Genomic DNA, 15,850 nt, shown 5'->3' on the forward strand with positions numbered 1-15,850 from the left:
AATAAAGTATTGAATGTAAGGCACTTAGCAGAGTACCCAGCATATAATAAATAGTAAATGTTAACCTAAACATTCTTCAGACTTTTCTGAATTTTCTAATCTTACATTGGGTATATGATACTTTTATAAGGAGAAAAATAAATAAATAAAGATTATTTTTAAAAAATAAAGACTGGAATAGAGTTACCATATAACCCAGCAATTCCACTCCTAGGTTTATACCCAAGACAGTTGAAAACATATGTTCATACAAAAACTTGTACACAAATGTCCACAAAACTATTAGTCACAAAAGCCAAAAAGTAGAAACAACCTAAATGTCTATCAACTGATAAAAGGATATTCAAAATGTGCTATATCCATACAACAGAATATTATTCAGCAATAAAAAGGAATAAAGTACTAATACATGTTAAAACACAAACGAAAACATTATCTCAAAAGACCACGTACTACATGATTCCATTATTAAATGTCCAGAACAGGTAAATCCATAGAGTCAGAAAATGGATCAGTGGTTGCCTGGGGCTGGGAGTAGGGGTGTGTGACTACTAACAGGTATAAAGTTTCCAGGGTGATAACAATGTCCTAGAATTAGTGTGGTGATGGCTGCGTAACATTATGAATAGATTAAAGACTATTAAAGTGTATCCTTTAAAAGGGTGAATTTTATGGTATATGAATTATGCCTCAATGGAAAAAAAAAAAGGCTGTAGTTTTAAATCCCCATAGGTAGGTTTTTAGACCCTAGGTCTTCTCAGAGGAGTAAGGATGCTTCCTGTGTCTGGTCCCTTCATCATACGACCCTTGAGAGGTGGGCTTCCTCCCCTGGGCAAGCACCACAACGGCCCAGTAAGCTGGCCCCACCCAGGCAGAACGGACGGGGAAGCTTGGTCCATCGAGTCACGTGGTAGCTCAGAGCAGCTGAGGCCCACTCCTGTCCCTTTCTAGGCAGCACCAGTCAAGGCTGATGACTAGAGTCGCTGTTGCCCGCCCACCCCGACCCCTGCCCCCCACCAGCCACCTACCTGCTCGTTCTTATGCTGGGTCATGTGGGACTTGAGCTGGAAGTAGGTACTGAACTTGCTGGGGCAGAACTGACACAGGTAAGAGCTATCGATGAGGACCACCTGCTTGGCCTCCAGCTTGTCCCCCTCCTCCTCGCCTGCTGTGGGCAAGGCCTGGGGCTGCGGGGCGCTCGACAGGGTCTGGCCCAACCCTGTGGAGAAAACCAGGGAGGGAAGTCACTGAGAAAGGCATAGGGAGAGCCAGGACAGAGCCACGCCCCTCGGGAAGGGCTCCCAGGGCACCTCCTGCGGGTTCCCCTGCATTCACCCCGCCACCTACCATGAGCTCGGGGTTGGATGCTGTACCCGAGGCCCTGCACCCACACTCAGCTGGTGTGCACGGACACAGCCATTCCAGGGGCCAACGTACTGAATACTTACATTCCAGAAGAGCTATGCCTCAAGTCCCCCCTCGCAGGCCTTCCCCTTGGACACTCAGACCTCTCAGTGGTTGGTTTTTTTTTTTTTTTTTTTTTTCGGTACACGGGCCTCTCACTGTTGTGGCCTCTCCCGTCGCAGAGCACAGGCTCCGGACGCGCAGGCTCAGCGGCCATGGCTCATGGGCCCAGCCGCTCCGCGGCATGTGGGATCTTCCCGGACCAGGGCACGAACCCGCGTCCCCTGCATCGGCAGGTGGACTCTCAACCACTGCGCCACCGGGGAAACCCAACTCTGTGGTTGTTAACAACACTGACTGCCACCCCTAGCTGTACTCACGATGCCTCCCAGCTCCGTGTTCCAATTACAATCATTTGTTTAGTTGTCCTTCCCTCACTCTCCCTGAGGACGGGGGCCTCTGACCTCATGTCCATAGGCCCAGTGGCCTGGCACACAGTAGGCCTCCATAAATGTTTGCTCAATGGTGGACCCTCTGGTGCCAGGCACTGTAAGAGTTCTGAAAGAAATGGTGTCTTCTCTAGAGCTCACAAGAACTCAGAGGGCACACACAGAATGGCTAAACAACGCAGTAGGTTAGTTCCCACTGGCAGGTCACATAAAAGTGGGCATATGTCGCTTGCACGTTAGCCGCCTGTGGCTGGCGCTGCTATGCAGTACCCCCAGGGCTGCATAGGGAGGCTCCAGCCAGATAGCGCCCAATGGCCACTTCTACCCACCTGTGCTATCCTCATCCTCCTGCCTGCTGGGGTTCAGGGCCATGACCTGTACAGTCACAGAGTTGCGAGAAACGGTGCCACCGCTGCGTCCTGGAGGCCACACCTTGTGGGTCTGCATGTGTTTCTTGACATTAGACTTCTGGGCAAAGGCACGGCCACATGCAATGCACTGGAAGGGCTTCTCACCAGTGTGGCTGCAGACACAAGGCTTGTCAGCACCCGCGTGTCGGAACGGGACTGTGGCCTCAGCCCGGGAGCTCACAGCCACCAGGAAGGCCCAGGCAGAGCGTCCAGATGCTGCTGGCCACCATCCTGACACCATGAGGACAAGCCCTCTTGCTGAGGCAGGCAGACCAGAGACAGACAGACCCTGGGCTCTTAGTGACATTACTGAGCTGCTGAATCAACCAGCCCTGGAGCTGACCTTCTCTGTGGCCATCTCACATTGTGAGATAAAATATTTCCTAATTGTTTAAATAGGGATTTCTGGTTTTTGAAGGAGGAGACATCCGAGCTGTCACAGCACAGCACTCGTACCATTATTTAACATTTTCCTTCAAATCAATGTAGTTTTTAAAAACTTAATAATTTAAAATGAAGTTTCCTGTTGTTATTATATATGGAAAACCACTTATAAACACAAAGTAACAAAAAAATGCAATTATTTATAAAACAGTATTATTAAGATCTATAGGTACACCATCCAGTAAGGTAGACACAAACCACATGGAACTATTTAAACTTATTAAAATAAAATAAAGTTAAAAACTCAGTTTCTCAGTCATACTAGCCACATTTCAAGTACTCAGTAGCCATATGCTTACTGGCTACCCTATGGACAGTGGCTTTTGGGGCCTTTCCTTCTTTGCAGAAAGTTCTATTGACACACACTAGTGTAGACCAGTGGTTTTCAACAGAGATTGACTTTGCTCTCCCAGGGACATGTGGCAATGTTTGGAGACATTTTGGGTTGTCACAGCTGAGGAGTGAGGGGTGCTACTGGCATCTAATGGTTAGAGGTCAGGGATGCTGCTAAACATCCTACCAAGCCCCAGGCAGCCCCCAGAGAAAAGCATGATGTGATCTAAAACATCTCAATAGGCTGGTAGACCCTGGTCTAGAGAGAAGCTGCTGCATGCCGTGGTTGGAATCTCAGGCTCCCTCTCTCCCTCTCTCTCTCTCGCTCTCTCTCTCTCTCTCTCTCTCTCTCTCTCGCTCTCTCGCTCTCTCTCTCTCTCTGTTATAAAAGATGAGCAAGTACATGAGAGGCATTAAAGACAGACTACACCAAACTGAGGCTTTCTCCTTTACCTGAAAGAAATTGAAAAGATAATTTTCTCACTAAGTCTTTCAAGTCTTTTCAACACCAATATCCATAAACCACCTAAAATCATCTCATGTCCCAATGTGCCACTCTGTGAGAAACACTGAACAAGTCCACCCCTCCAATTCACAATGGAAAACCTGAGGCCCAGAGGGGCTCCTTGCAGGTTCTTGGGACAAGGGGTGTCAAGGTTAGTGACCAGAGAGCTTGTAGAGGCATATTCACACAGCATGGCTGTCCTCGAGGTCAGCCCTTTTTGCAAAAGTGAGACTGAGGCACTCCTCCCACCCACAAAGCCCCTGTCCATTCAAGTAAATTCCTCCCCCACCTGAGCCCACTTGGACCTTCCCCATTGCAGTAGGCAGGCCCCACAGACCCTTCCCACTGCTCCTGAGAAAGAAAAGGGAAAAATCATCCTGAGCTGGACTGAAGGTCTGAGAACCATGACAGACCAGATGGGGCCTTGGTCACCAGCCAGACGAAGGGGCTGAGAAAGGAGCATCGCTTCCACATGAATCCCTCACCCTACCTCCCCCCAGGAGCCGCCTGCCACACCATGCTTGGGTACCTTCGGATGTGCTGCTGCAGGTCGAAGTTTTTGGTGAATGACTTGTCACAATACGAGCACTTGAGTTTCTGGGCCTTTTGTTTCCCTGCAGCTGACCAAAAAAAAAGACAAAGAGGGAAGAAGGGGATGGTGAGCCTGTGGACACAACTGAAGGCACCAAGGGCAGCTTCCAGCCGCTCTACCCACTGGACGTGGGGCCAGACAGCTCAGACCCCGGGAGGTCTACACCCATGGACAGGCAGGGGAAGAAGCAGAGGTGAGTCTCTCACAGTGCCTGGGGGAGAAAAGTCCAGGACACACTCTGGCTGGGAGAGTAGAGCAAACCCCTCAAAGGCTCGCTTCTGCCCTAGGATAAAATTCAACCTCTCTGCTGTGGCCTATGGGGCTCTGCATCCTCAACTTCCTTCCAACCTCATCATTCTTACCATCCAGCTGCAGTGGACTCCTTGCTAACCTTGAAAGACTTTAAACATGGTCCCACCTCAGGGCCTTTGAGCCTGCTGTTCCCCCTTCCCTAAAATGCTTGTCTCTCAGATAGTCACAAGACTGTTTCCTTCTCATCCCCAGATAGACAGGCAGCATCATTTTCCAGCCTCTCCCCAGTATTCTCATAGTACGCTGTTAATCTCCTTCCTAGGGTGACCCATAAATATTTATTTATTCCTTGTCTCTCCCATTAAACTGTGAATAATTAAGGGTAAGGAAATCATGACCCAAGATGCTAGATTTCCAGTTTGTTTGTTTGTTTTAACATTTATTTATTTTATTTATTTACTTGGCTGCACCAGGTCTTAGGTGTGGCATGCGGGATCTTCTTTGTGGCATTTGGGATCTTTAGGTGTGGCATGCGAACTCGTAGTTGTGACATGTGGGATCTAGTTGCCTGACCAGGGATTGAACCCAGTCCCCCTGCATTGGGAGTTTGGAGTCTTAGCCACGGGACCACCAGGGAAGTCCCTAGACTTCCAGTTTTTGACACCAAGCCTAGCACACAGATCCTCAACACGTTTGTGAAAGGAAGGGAGGTTGACTGAAACCCCCTGAAAAATTATGAATTCCTCTGCCTTTCCCCACTACCACCACTTTTTGACATTGCCCCTAACCCCGTGCTTACCATCTCCGAAAGGGTGGCAGACATCACTGCTTGCCTGCCTATTAACCACTTACCCCTTCTTCTTTCTTCATAAATCCCCTATATAATGGGAACATCAATGTTCCTGGCAAAAGAGACATTTCCCAGCTTCCTTTGCAACTAGATATGGTCAAGTGACTAAGTGTTGACCAATGAGATGTAAGCAAAAGCATCATGCAGAACGTCTGGGAGCTGGGAGATGCCTCTTTTACCCTTCTTACTTCCTGGAATATGAAATTGATGCCTGGATCTCCAGCAGCCATTTTACTTGATGAGGCACCCTGAGAACAAAAGCCATGTTCTAGGGATGGCAGAGCAGAAAGATAGAAGAAATGTGGGCGCCTGGTAATTATATAGGCACACGATCTCCAGATTGCCTGCCTCTGGACTTAGTTTGCACAGAACAACAAAATTCTATCATTTTGAAGTCACTCTTATTTTGGATTTTCCATTACATGCAACCAAACTTAATACTATCACAAAAGGGAAGACTGGCCCATGCGGAGGAAAGGTGCCATGGCAGGCTGTGGGCCCACCTTCTGGGAGTCCACTGGAACCTTTGGTCCGTCGGGTCTTCAGCGATGGTGGGGAGTCAAAGGTGGCCACTGCGCCCCTGGTGGCGCTGGTCATGGGGGCAGCAGGGTTTGGTCCTTTCGGTTTGAATCCTTGTTTGCCGGGGCTATACACCTGGGGGGTTGGGTATACTGGAGCCTCCACACACTGGTTTGGCACCTATAAAGACAGCACAGTCAGGGAGAGTGCCCTGGGAAGGGAGCGGAAGACCTGCCCCAGCCAGTGGGGCCCTCATTGTGTCCCTGGCTGATCTTAGCCACCCCCAATCTACATTACCATCCTAACTCCTCCACCTTGCTCAGTCACCCCAGTCACTCCCAAGACCCCTTCGAACTTCATGATGCCAGCAGGCTAGAAGGAGCTTTGGAACCAGGCTGCCTGGGTTCAAATCTTGACTCTGCCACTTATCATTTAACTGACCTTGGGCAAATCTTTTCAACTTCTGTCTCAGTTTCCACATCTATAAAATGGGGCTAATCATAGCACCCCTCTTGTGGGGTTATGAGGATTAAACGAGTTAACAAGTAAAGAGCTTAAAACAGTGCCTGGCATATAGTAAGTACCCAATCAACATTAGCTGTTGTGATTGCCATTATTATTAGTAGTAGTAGTTTGCTTGCACAGGAGAACTAGGAAGTCAGAAGGGTCTATGCCCTCACCAGCAACTCCACTTCTTAACCGACTTCACCTGATGCCATATCAGCACGCATCCCTCAGCCAAGAATTGACACTGAAGCCACAAGAAAATTACCAAATGAATTCTGAGCCACCCAAACTCAGTGACCACTAAGCTTACATCATGACACCGGGGTATGAAGAATTCATTTACTCATTGATCTATTCATCATTCATTGGTCTTCCTGGGCTAGCCTATCCAAAATTCCACTTCCTATCCTTCTCTGCTTTTTCTCCTTAGACATATCATTATCCAATAAATTGTACAGTTTACTTACTTATCTTGTCTATTATCTGCCTAGTTTCGTGAAGGCAGGGACTTTTGCTTTGCTTTTGTTTCTTCCTCTATTCCCAGGCCTAGAGCAATGCTTGGCACAGGGTGGGGACTCAATAAATATTTGTTGAATGAATGAATTCATTTACATACGTATTGGGCATCTAATATGGCACCAGTAGGTGCTTCTGCCGGGTCTTGTCTGTCGGGCCTTGGAACCATTCCTACACCTGCCCATGCTCTCCCCTGAAATGTAGAGGTGGGAAGCTGGGAACCACATTCCCAAGCATCCTTGCCAGCACAGTTCTGAACACAGATTAAGTTCTGCCCATGAGAAGCATCTGCATGAGATTTGGAAGGCAGAAGGGAGGTAGAAACCATTCTCCTCCGGCAGCTGTGCTGGGAGATAGGTGGGTTTGCAGTCATGAGTTTCAGAGTGGCTGGCTGAACCCTACGTTCCCCTCCTGACCACCAGCCCCAAGGACAGCAGGGCAGCTGGAACCTCAGCAACAGAATCCTACAGTTCCCTCACCTCTGGGTACAGCAGCAGTGTCCTGGTTCTAAGGGCCAAGGAACACCAGCGACTCTGAAAATGAGTGGTGCTCAACAACCCTGACTTTTGCTCCTCCAGCCCTTCCATCAGCTTTGTAAGCACCTAATTTCCTGTATTAAATCCCTTTGCCCAAAATACCTAGAGTGGTTTCAATTTTCCTGACCAATATGGAACTCAATAAATATTTGTCACAGTAAGTGAATTCACTCATCGTTCAAGTCATTACTGAGCAATTACATGACCGCCACTGGGTTAGTTCTCATTATCCTCACAGCAAGGGGAGTTCCCATTCTAGAAAGGAAACTGAGGTCAGAGGACCCTATTTCAGATACCTACTGTAGATGTACCACAGGCCAGGCACTCTGCCAGGTGCTAAGGACGCAAAATCAAAGATGACTCACGCTCTGTCCTCAAAGAGCACCCTCGTCTACATGGAAAATAAACAATGGCAGCTACCCCTATGCTGGCCCCCTCTGCCTATGAGACCACCACCATCCTCTCAGCATCTCACTGACTTTTTTTTTTTTTTAATTGAACAAGGTCCTTTTGCGCTATTCTCCCAGGCTAGAGAAAATCCCCCTGCAGGCTCTTATAACATCACATGGCTGGTGGAGGAATTTTCCCACTGGTCTAGTTCTCTTTCCATACAGATGCTACCTTACTTGGAATGTCTATATGGCTGGATTCTAGGGTGAGTCTGAGATAATATGACCTCAAGTGCAGGTAGGCTCTTTCTATCATAACCATGCCCCCCAGCAGTGGCATCTGGCATGGTTCTGAACTATTAGTGCCTTGAGAGTAGACTGCTTGTAGCTTAGAGCTCTTTAGCCAGAAATTAATATGGTACATATGGAACAGGCACACCTCGAAGATATTGTGGGTTCAGTTACAGACCACTGCAAATAAAGCAAATATCGCAATAAAGCAAGTCACACAAAAATTCTGATTTCCCAGTGCATATAAAAGTTATGCTTACACTATCCTGTAGCCTGTTAAGTATGCAACAGCGTTATAACTAAAAAAAAAAAAAAAAAAGTATATACCATAATTTAAAAAACTTTTTGACTTTATTGCTAAAAAATGCTAACCATCACCCGTGCCTTCAGCGAGTCATAGTAATAACATCAAAGATCACAGATCACCATGACAAATATAATAATAATGAAAAAGTTTGAAATATTGCAAGGATTACCAAAATGTGACACAGAGACATGGATTGAGCAAATGCTGTTGGAAAAATGGCGCTGACAGACTTGCTTAACGCAGGGTTGCCACAGCCCTTCAATTTGTAAAAAAAAAGCACAATATCTACAAAGTGCAATAAAACAAGGTATGCCTGTACATTGACTGAATGGCCTCAATTCTTTACCTCTTCTAGTACCCAGGCCCTTTACAGTGCGACTTGCAGCTTTTCCCATCAAGAGGTGGCACCTATTTCCCTACTTCTTAAATCTAAGCTGGCCTTGTGACCTGCTTTGACCAACGGAAGTGACACTGTATCACCTACAAGCCTAAGCCTTAAGAAGTCTTGAGCATTTCTGCTTGCATTACTGCACGTTCACCACTGTGGTGAGAACATGCCTGGCTAAACTGCTGGAGAATGAAAGATGCATGCAGCAGAGCCGGGTCACCCCACCAGACTTATTCCACACCAGGCCATTCTAGAGCAGCAGACACCAGCCAACCTCCAGACATGTAGAAGAACCCAGTCAAGATCAGCAGTTGCCAAGCTGACCACCGTAGACGTGAGAAAAATAAACACTTTTTCCTATATACCACTGAGGTTTGGTGGATATTTCTTACACAGCTATAGCTAACCAATATACCTAGCTTGTTAAAAAATATGAGACACTCACATACGTAATTTTTTGGAATCCTTTCCCCAAAAGGCAGGTATTCTCTTGACTGTCCTGAGCACTCCCTGAGGGCAGCTTGTATTTCTGCTACAACCTCTACTTCATTCCAGTTTCTCGTGGTTTGCATTTTACATTTACAGGTGTAACAGCTCGATCTGGTTTTGCCCTCCACGGTATCTCTATCAGTGTCTGGCACACAGCTGGTGTTCAGAAAAGGTTCAGGTTACCCATGATGACCATGAACAGTTTCTCCCCCTTCACCCCAAGCCCCAGTGTCTGCTCACCTCCAGGGGTGGGTAGGGCTGCATTCCCAATGCCTGGATCTCCACTGTTCCACTCCCAGTCAGGGGTGCTGTGGCACTATACACCTCCACCACGCCATTCCCGCCAGGGTTGGGACGCCCGGGGGGACCCAGGCTCTGGGATGGGGGTGGTGGAGGCTGGGGGGGTGGAGGTGGAGGCAGTGGTGGAGGGGGTGGAGGAGGAGGTGGAGGCTGGGTGAGGTAGCTCGGCGCAGAATGCATGTTCAGGCTACTCTGAAATCAGAAGAGAAAATTAAAGTGTCACAGCCTCTTGATACCAGCTGTCTGATTTATCAGTGGGGAAGGACATTTGCCTTAGCCAGCCATGTGGAAAGAACAGCCACTCATAGGCAGCTCAGAGGACGGGGCTGAGAGGGGGCATGGAAACAAAGTCATGGGAGAATTCGAGGAGCCATCAGTCTGGAGTTGCTATCCCTTTTCTCCATGACAGTCAGCAAAAATGGCCCAGCTTGTGCAGAAATGAGCTCACAGAGCAGGCCTCATGTTGTCTTTAGAAGGGCTTGCTTGTAGGACCAACTCTGAACTGGCATCTGAGAACGTGCCTTGTAGAAGGTTCCCTATGTTGATAAGGCTATTTTGCCCACCTGGGCACTGACCCTACAACAACCCACCTAGACTGTTCGCACAAACAATGTGATTTATGGTGAACCCCTCCTTCCCACGTGGGGGTCTGGAATTTTGGTTTGTGGCTGGGTGCCTACGTGACCGATCCCCATAAAAGCCCTGGCCTTAGAGTCGTAGGTGTGTTTCCCTGGCAGAAACACTGTGCACATGTTCCTGCTCTTTTCTGCTGAAGGAAGATGCATGCTGTATGCAGCCCCGCCACTTCCCTGAGAGAGAACACTTCGGAGACTTGGAAGGACGTCAGTTTTCTCCAGACTTCAGCTGCTGGGTCTTTTTCCCTTGCTGATCCTGCTGTGTATCCTTTTACCTAATAAACCACAGCCATGAGCACAACCGTCCTGAGTTCTGGGCGTCTTTCTAGAGAGTCACCAAATGTGCTGGTGGCATGGATCCCCGAGACACAGCCAATGACTTCTAGAAATTGATTCTACAAAAATAATCAAGCAGGTGGGCAAAGATAACCATACGCGGATGGTATTCCAGTAGTTTTTATAACAGCAAAAAATGGCAACGACCTAAATGTCCTTCCATGGAAGCCTGGCTAAACAGAGGGTGGTCCATCCACATGGAATGGAACAGAACCCTTTGTGGTTGTTAAAGTGATGATGCTGATCAATATTTCATTAAAGGGTGTCTCTCTTAATTGCTGTTCCTTGGGTTCCATAGTCATATATGTCTAGAGAAAAATTTGGGGTGACAAAATCAAAAGTATTTCTTTACTGCAGGAAGAAGCCAGGGACAGAGCAAGGGAAGAGGCAGAAAGCCTCCCTCACAGCCTGGTTTGACCAGGGATCCTTTTTCTATTGGAAAATCCCAAGGAGCCACTGTTCTAAGGAACACTTTGGGAATACTGATGTAGGGTTGTAGGCACAGAGAGAGAATGATGTTATACAAAAGGCAAAGTAAGAAAAGCAAGTTCCAGAACAGTGCATATAGCCCGACCCATTTATATAGATGTGTGTATATATATATAGATATGTATGGGGTTTTTTTAATTTAATTTTTATTTTTGGCCTCGTTTGGGTCTTTCATTGCTGCGTGCAGGCTTTCTCTAGTTGCAGCAAGTGGGGGGCCGCTCTTCATTGCAGTGCACGGGCTTCTCATTGCGGTGGCTTCTCTTGCTGTGGAGCACGGGCTCTAGGTGCGTGGGCTCAGTAGTTGTGGCACATGGGCTTAGTTGCTCCACAGCATGTGGAATCTTCCCGGACCAGGGCTCGAACCTGTGTTCCCTGCATTGGCTAGGCGGATTCTTAACCACTGAGCCACCAGGGAAGCCCAGAAATAGCTTGCTTTTTTTTTTTTTTTTTTTTTTTTTTTCCTGGCTGCGTTGGGTCTTTGTTGCTGCGCGCAGGCTTTCTCTAGTTGTGGTGAGCAGGGGCTACTCTTCATTGTGGTGCGCAGGCTTCTCATTGCGGTGGCTTCTCTTGTTGTGGAGCACGGGCTCTAGGCACGTGGGCTTCAGTAGTTGTGGCACACGGGCTCAGTAGTTGTGGCTCGCAGGCTCTAGAGAGCAGGCTCAGTAGCTGTGGCGCACGGGCTTAGTTGCTCCACGGCATGTGGGATCTTCCCGGACCAGGGCTCGAACCCATGTCCCCTGCATTGTCAGGCGGATTCTTAACCCCTGCACTACCAGGGAAGTCCCAGAAATAGCTTTTTAAATAAATATATTTAAAACATACATATCTGAGTCTTTTCTTTTAAATATTTATTTATTTGGTTGCACCATCTTAGTTGTGGCAGGTGGGCTCCTTAGTTGCAGCAGCCAGGTTTATTAGTTGCAGCTCGAGGCTTCTTAGTTGCAGGTTGCCAGCTCCGTAGTTGCAACATATGAGCTCCTTAGCTATGGCATGTGAACTCTTTTATTTATTTGTTGGTTTGTTTATTCTTGGCTGTCTTGGGTCCTCACTGCTGCACGCGGGCTTTCTCTAGTTGCAGCGAGTGGGGGCCACTCTTCGTTGTAGTGCACAGGCTTCTCATTGCGGTGGCTTCTCTTGTTGCAGAGCACTGGCTCTAAGGCGCGCGGGATTCAGGAGTTGTGGCACACAGGCTTACTTGCTCCAAGGCATGTGGGATCTTCCCAGACCAGGGCTCATACCCACGTCCCCTGCATTGGCAGGCGGATTCTTAACCACCGCATCACCAGAGAAGCCCGACATGCAAACTCTTAGTTGCAGCATGCATGTGGGATCTAGTTCCCTGACTAGGAATTGAACCTGGGCCCCCTACGTTGGGAGCGTGGAGTCTTATCCACTGGAACGCCGGTGAAGTCCCTCTATGTGCATTTGAAGGTCAGGAAAGCCAGACACCAAAATTTTGGCAGTGTTTTCTTTGGGTAGAGAGTAAGGGTGATTGACCGATTGATTGATTTCCCAAATTTTTCTTTTTTTTTTTTTTTTTTGGCATCACTGTCTGGCTTGTGGGACTTTAGTTCCCCAACTAGGGATTGAACCCGGGCCCTTGGCAGTAAAAACGTGAAGTCCTAACCACTGGACCGCCAAGGAATTCCCTGATTTCCCAATTTTTATTCTGTAAAGTTTCAAACCTACGGAAAGGTTGCAAAAAGAATACAATGAACAATCTTTATACTTCATCTAATTCACCAGTTGCTACCATTTTGCCACATCTGCAATGTCTGTGTGTGTGTGTACACACACATACACACATTTGTGCTTTGTCAAGCCACTTGAAAGTTAGTTACAGACATCACGACAATTTATTACTTAAAACTGTACTCAGATGCATCTCCTAAGAACAAGGACATTCTCCTATATAACCACAATTCAATGATCGTACACAGGAAATTGAATATTGATATAATACTATTATCTAAAATATTCAGATTCCGGGACTTCCCTGGTGGCGCAGTGGTTAAGACTCCGTGCTCTCAGTGCAGGATGCCTGGGTTCAATCCCTGATCAGGGAACTAGATCCCACATGCATGCCACAACTAAGAGTTCACATGCCACAAGTAAGGAGCCCTCCTGCCACAACTTAGGAGCCCATGTGCTGCAACTAAGGAGCTGGCGAGGCTCAACTAAGGAGCCCACCTGCCACAACTAAAGACCCAGCACAACCAAATAAATAAATATTTTTTAAATAAATAAAATAAAATATTCAGATTCCTCCAAATTCTAATCTCCCCAAGTGTCCCAGTAAGGCCTTTACCACTTCCCCCATGCCCCACCCAATACAGGATCCAGCCAAGAATTGTAAATTCAGTCAGTTGCCATGTCTCTCTACTTTCCAGGTTAAGAATAATTCAAAAAAAAAAAATTTTTTTTTTTTTTACCTTTCTACTGTGTACTTTCTAGTGTTTTTCTAATGCACATGGAACACTTCTGTTAAGAATAAAACTAGGAGTCAAAACAACTGGACTGTGGCTATGAAACCCCAAAGTCATGTTCTGGGTCCCAGCTGAATGCGGCAACTTCCCCAACCACAGCAGGGCTGGCCAAGGGGAAGCTGACAGTCCTCCTTAGCTTGAGGGAGAGCTGGGGCCAAGCACCCTTCTCTCTACAAGATTCTGAATCTACAGGAGTCAACACGCAGGCCTAGAATCAAGATCCCGTGAGAAACTGGCCACCTCCTTACCTGCACAGGCGGGGGGCCCTGGGGCATGGGCTGGTCCAGGGACGTGAAGGCCGACATGGCAGACATGAGCACATCATCGCTTACCAAGATGTTCCCCTGCACCAGGGTCTGGATCAGTGGGGATGGGGGCACGGTAATGTACGTGGAGATCTGGACAGTGAGGGGGGGCGGGGAGAGAGAGAGAGAGAGAGAGAGGGGAAGGGAGAGAAAGAACATGTCTGAGGCTGTGGAAGGAAGCAGATGACATGATGCAAAAGATCTGGGTTCTGGAGTCCCACAGACCTGGATTGTATTTCCACTTCTGCTACTACTCCCTGCCATGTGACCCTGGGAGCATCACTCCACCTCTCTCAACCTCCATTTCCTCGTCTATCAGACGAGGAGAATAAGTCACACCTCCATGTAAGGCATATACCCTGTGACCCAGCAACAATCCTTCTGGGCCTCTATCCTAGAGAAACATTCACACCTGTCCACAGGGAGTCCACAGAAGAAGAGTACTCTGCACAGCCTTGTTTCTAATAGTGAAAAACTAACCTTGATGTCCATCAATAGGAGAATAGATCAAAAAATACAATATAGTCATGGATAGAATACTATAGAGAGCAAGTAAGAGGTATTACATGGAAAATCAAATTATATAACATGTACATTATATATTCTCATCTTTAAAAATCTAAAACAATACTACTATGTAATTCCTGTGCGTACTTAAGTAAGTATGTGAAAGTATAATAATATGCTCTCAGGTTAACAGCAAGGATGAAAGGCAGACCTCACAAGAGGGTGTCAAACATGCAGTGACTACTCCTGTCAGCAGATGTAAAGCGTCTTTTGTTTTGTTTATTTGTTGCCTTTCTTTCCTGGCATCTTCCTAAGTCGTCTGTCTGGAGGACCCCTGGGGACAGCAGCAACTGGGCCCCTGAACCCAGAGCCCCTGCTCAAACAGGATGTCCTTGCCCTCAACCAAACAAGGACAACCCAGGCAGTTTAGGGACACACCCCATGTTATGGCCAGGAAAGGCAGTGACATGTATTTTTACAACGTCACATGCATTAGGCTGAGACAGAAAATAGGAAATCATTTTCACGCCCATCCAACTCGCTTAGGCAGAGGGACTCGTGTCCGCCCATTACCAACCGATTGTGTTCTAAAGTTCTTTCCTTGCCCAGGACTGGAAGAATTTCCCTCTCTCCTACTGAAAAAAAAAAAAAAAAAAAGGGATTGCGGGGAGAGGGAACATTTTCTACTTAACAAAACTCATAATCAAGGAGTGAGAAAACAACTGTTCTGTGTTAGAAGATGTCGATGGTAACTTGAAAAGTTTAAATGTACTTGTCCTATGGATCTGGAGGTGAAAGCTTTTATCTTGATGGCAGGAATTATGTATCTACAATGGGTGAAGATAATGTTTTAGAGGAATAAGGAGACAAGAGGAAGCCAGAGGGAAACTTGACCCTGTGACCTGGCATCCTGGGACATGCCCAGCCCCGTTTATGAGGAGTCGTTAATCCCTCTGAGCTCCCACCCAGGGTGTCTTTGCTCCAGAACTGTGTTCCTGACTGAGAACTCTGCAAACTTCTCCAGATACCCCCAGCCTGCCCTGTGACCTCCAGACTTGTATATCTGTCTGCAACTTCACTGCCTCCACTTAAAGGTCCAACGGGCATCTCAAATTCAACATGATCAGCTGAACTCCTGACATCCCCCCGCAAACCTTCTCCTTGTTGTTTTCCCCACTTCAGTTAATGGAAACTCCAACTCTGGTCATCCTTGACTCCTCTTAATATCACACCCTACATCCAATCCATCCACAAGCTCTGTCAGCTCCACCTTCAAAATATTTCAAAAATCTCACCCCTTTTCTCCACCTCCACTGTTACTATCCTGGTCAAGCCACCACCACCCATTGCCTGGATTTGTACAGTAGCGCCCTCATCAGTCTCCTGGATTTCTCTCTTGACTCCTATCAAAATCTACTGTTGGGCTTCGCTGGTGGCACAGTGGTTAAGAATCCGCCTGCCAATGCAGGGGACACAGGTTCGAGCCCTGGTCCGGGAAGATCCCACATGCCACGGAGCAACTAAGCCTGTGCGCCACAACTACTGAGCCTGTGCCCTAGAGCCCGCGAGCCTCAACTACTGAGCCCACGCGCCTAGAGCCCGTGCTCTGCA

General features: G+C 47.5%; 1 protein-coding gene across 5 annotated transcripts in view; it reads right to left on the bottom strand.

The window, feature by feature from the left end:
- ZNF341 (zinc finger protein 341) overlaps positions 1 to 15,850 on the bottom strand; it is a 42,938-nt gene that overhangs the window by 18,527 nt on the left and 8,561 nt on the right. For all 5 annotated transcript variants that reach the window (XM_059039039.2, XM_067012350.1, XM_067012348.1 and 2 more), the window contains 6 exons: positions 13,676 to 13,825; positions 9,422 to 9,673; positions 5,743 to 5,938; positions 4,075 to 4,165; positions 2,183 to 2,376; positions 1,029 to 1,219 (listed from right to left, as the gene is read on the bottom strand). In XM_059039039.2, the coding sequence (XP_058895022.1) occupies positions 1,029 to 1,219; positions 2,183 to 2,376; positions 4,075 to 4,165; positions 5,743 to 5,938; positions 9,422 to 9,673; positions 13,676 to 13,825 (1,074 nt within the window). The remainder of the gene's footprint in view (positions 1 to 1,028; positions 1,220 to 2,182; positions 2,377 to 4,074; positions 4,166 to 5,742; positions 5,939 to 9,421; positions 9,674 to 13,675; positions 13,826 to 15,850) is intronic.

This window comes from Kogia breviceps, chromosome 14 (genome assembly GCF_026419965.1).
Source record: "Kogia breviceps isolate mKogBre1 chromosome 14, mKogBre1 haplotype 1, whole genome shotgun sequence".
Lineage (NCBI taxonomy): Eukaryota > Metazoa > Chordata > Mammalia > Artiodactyla > Physeteridae > Kogia > Kogia breviceps.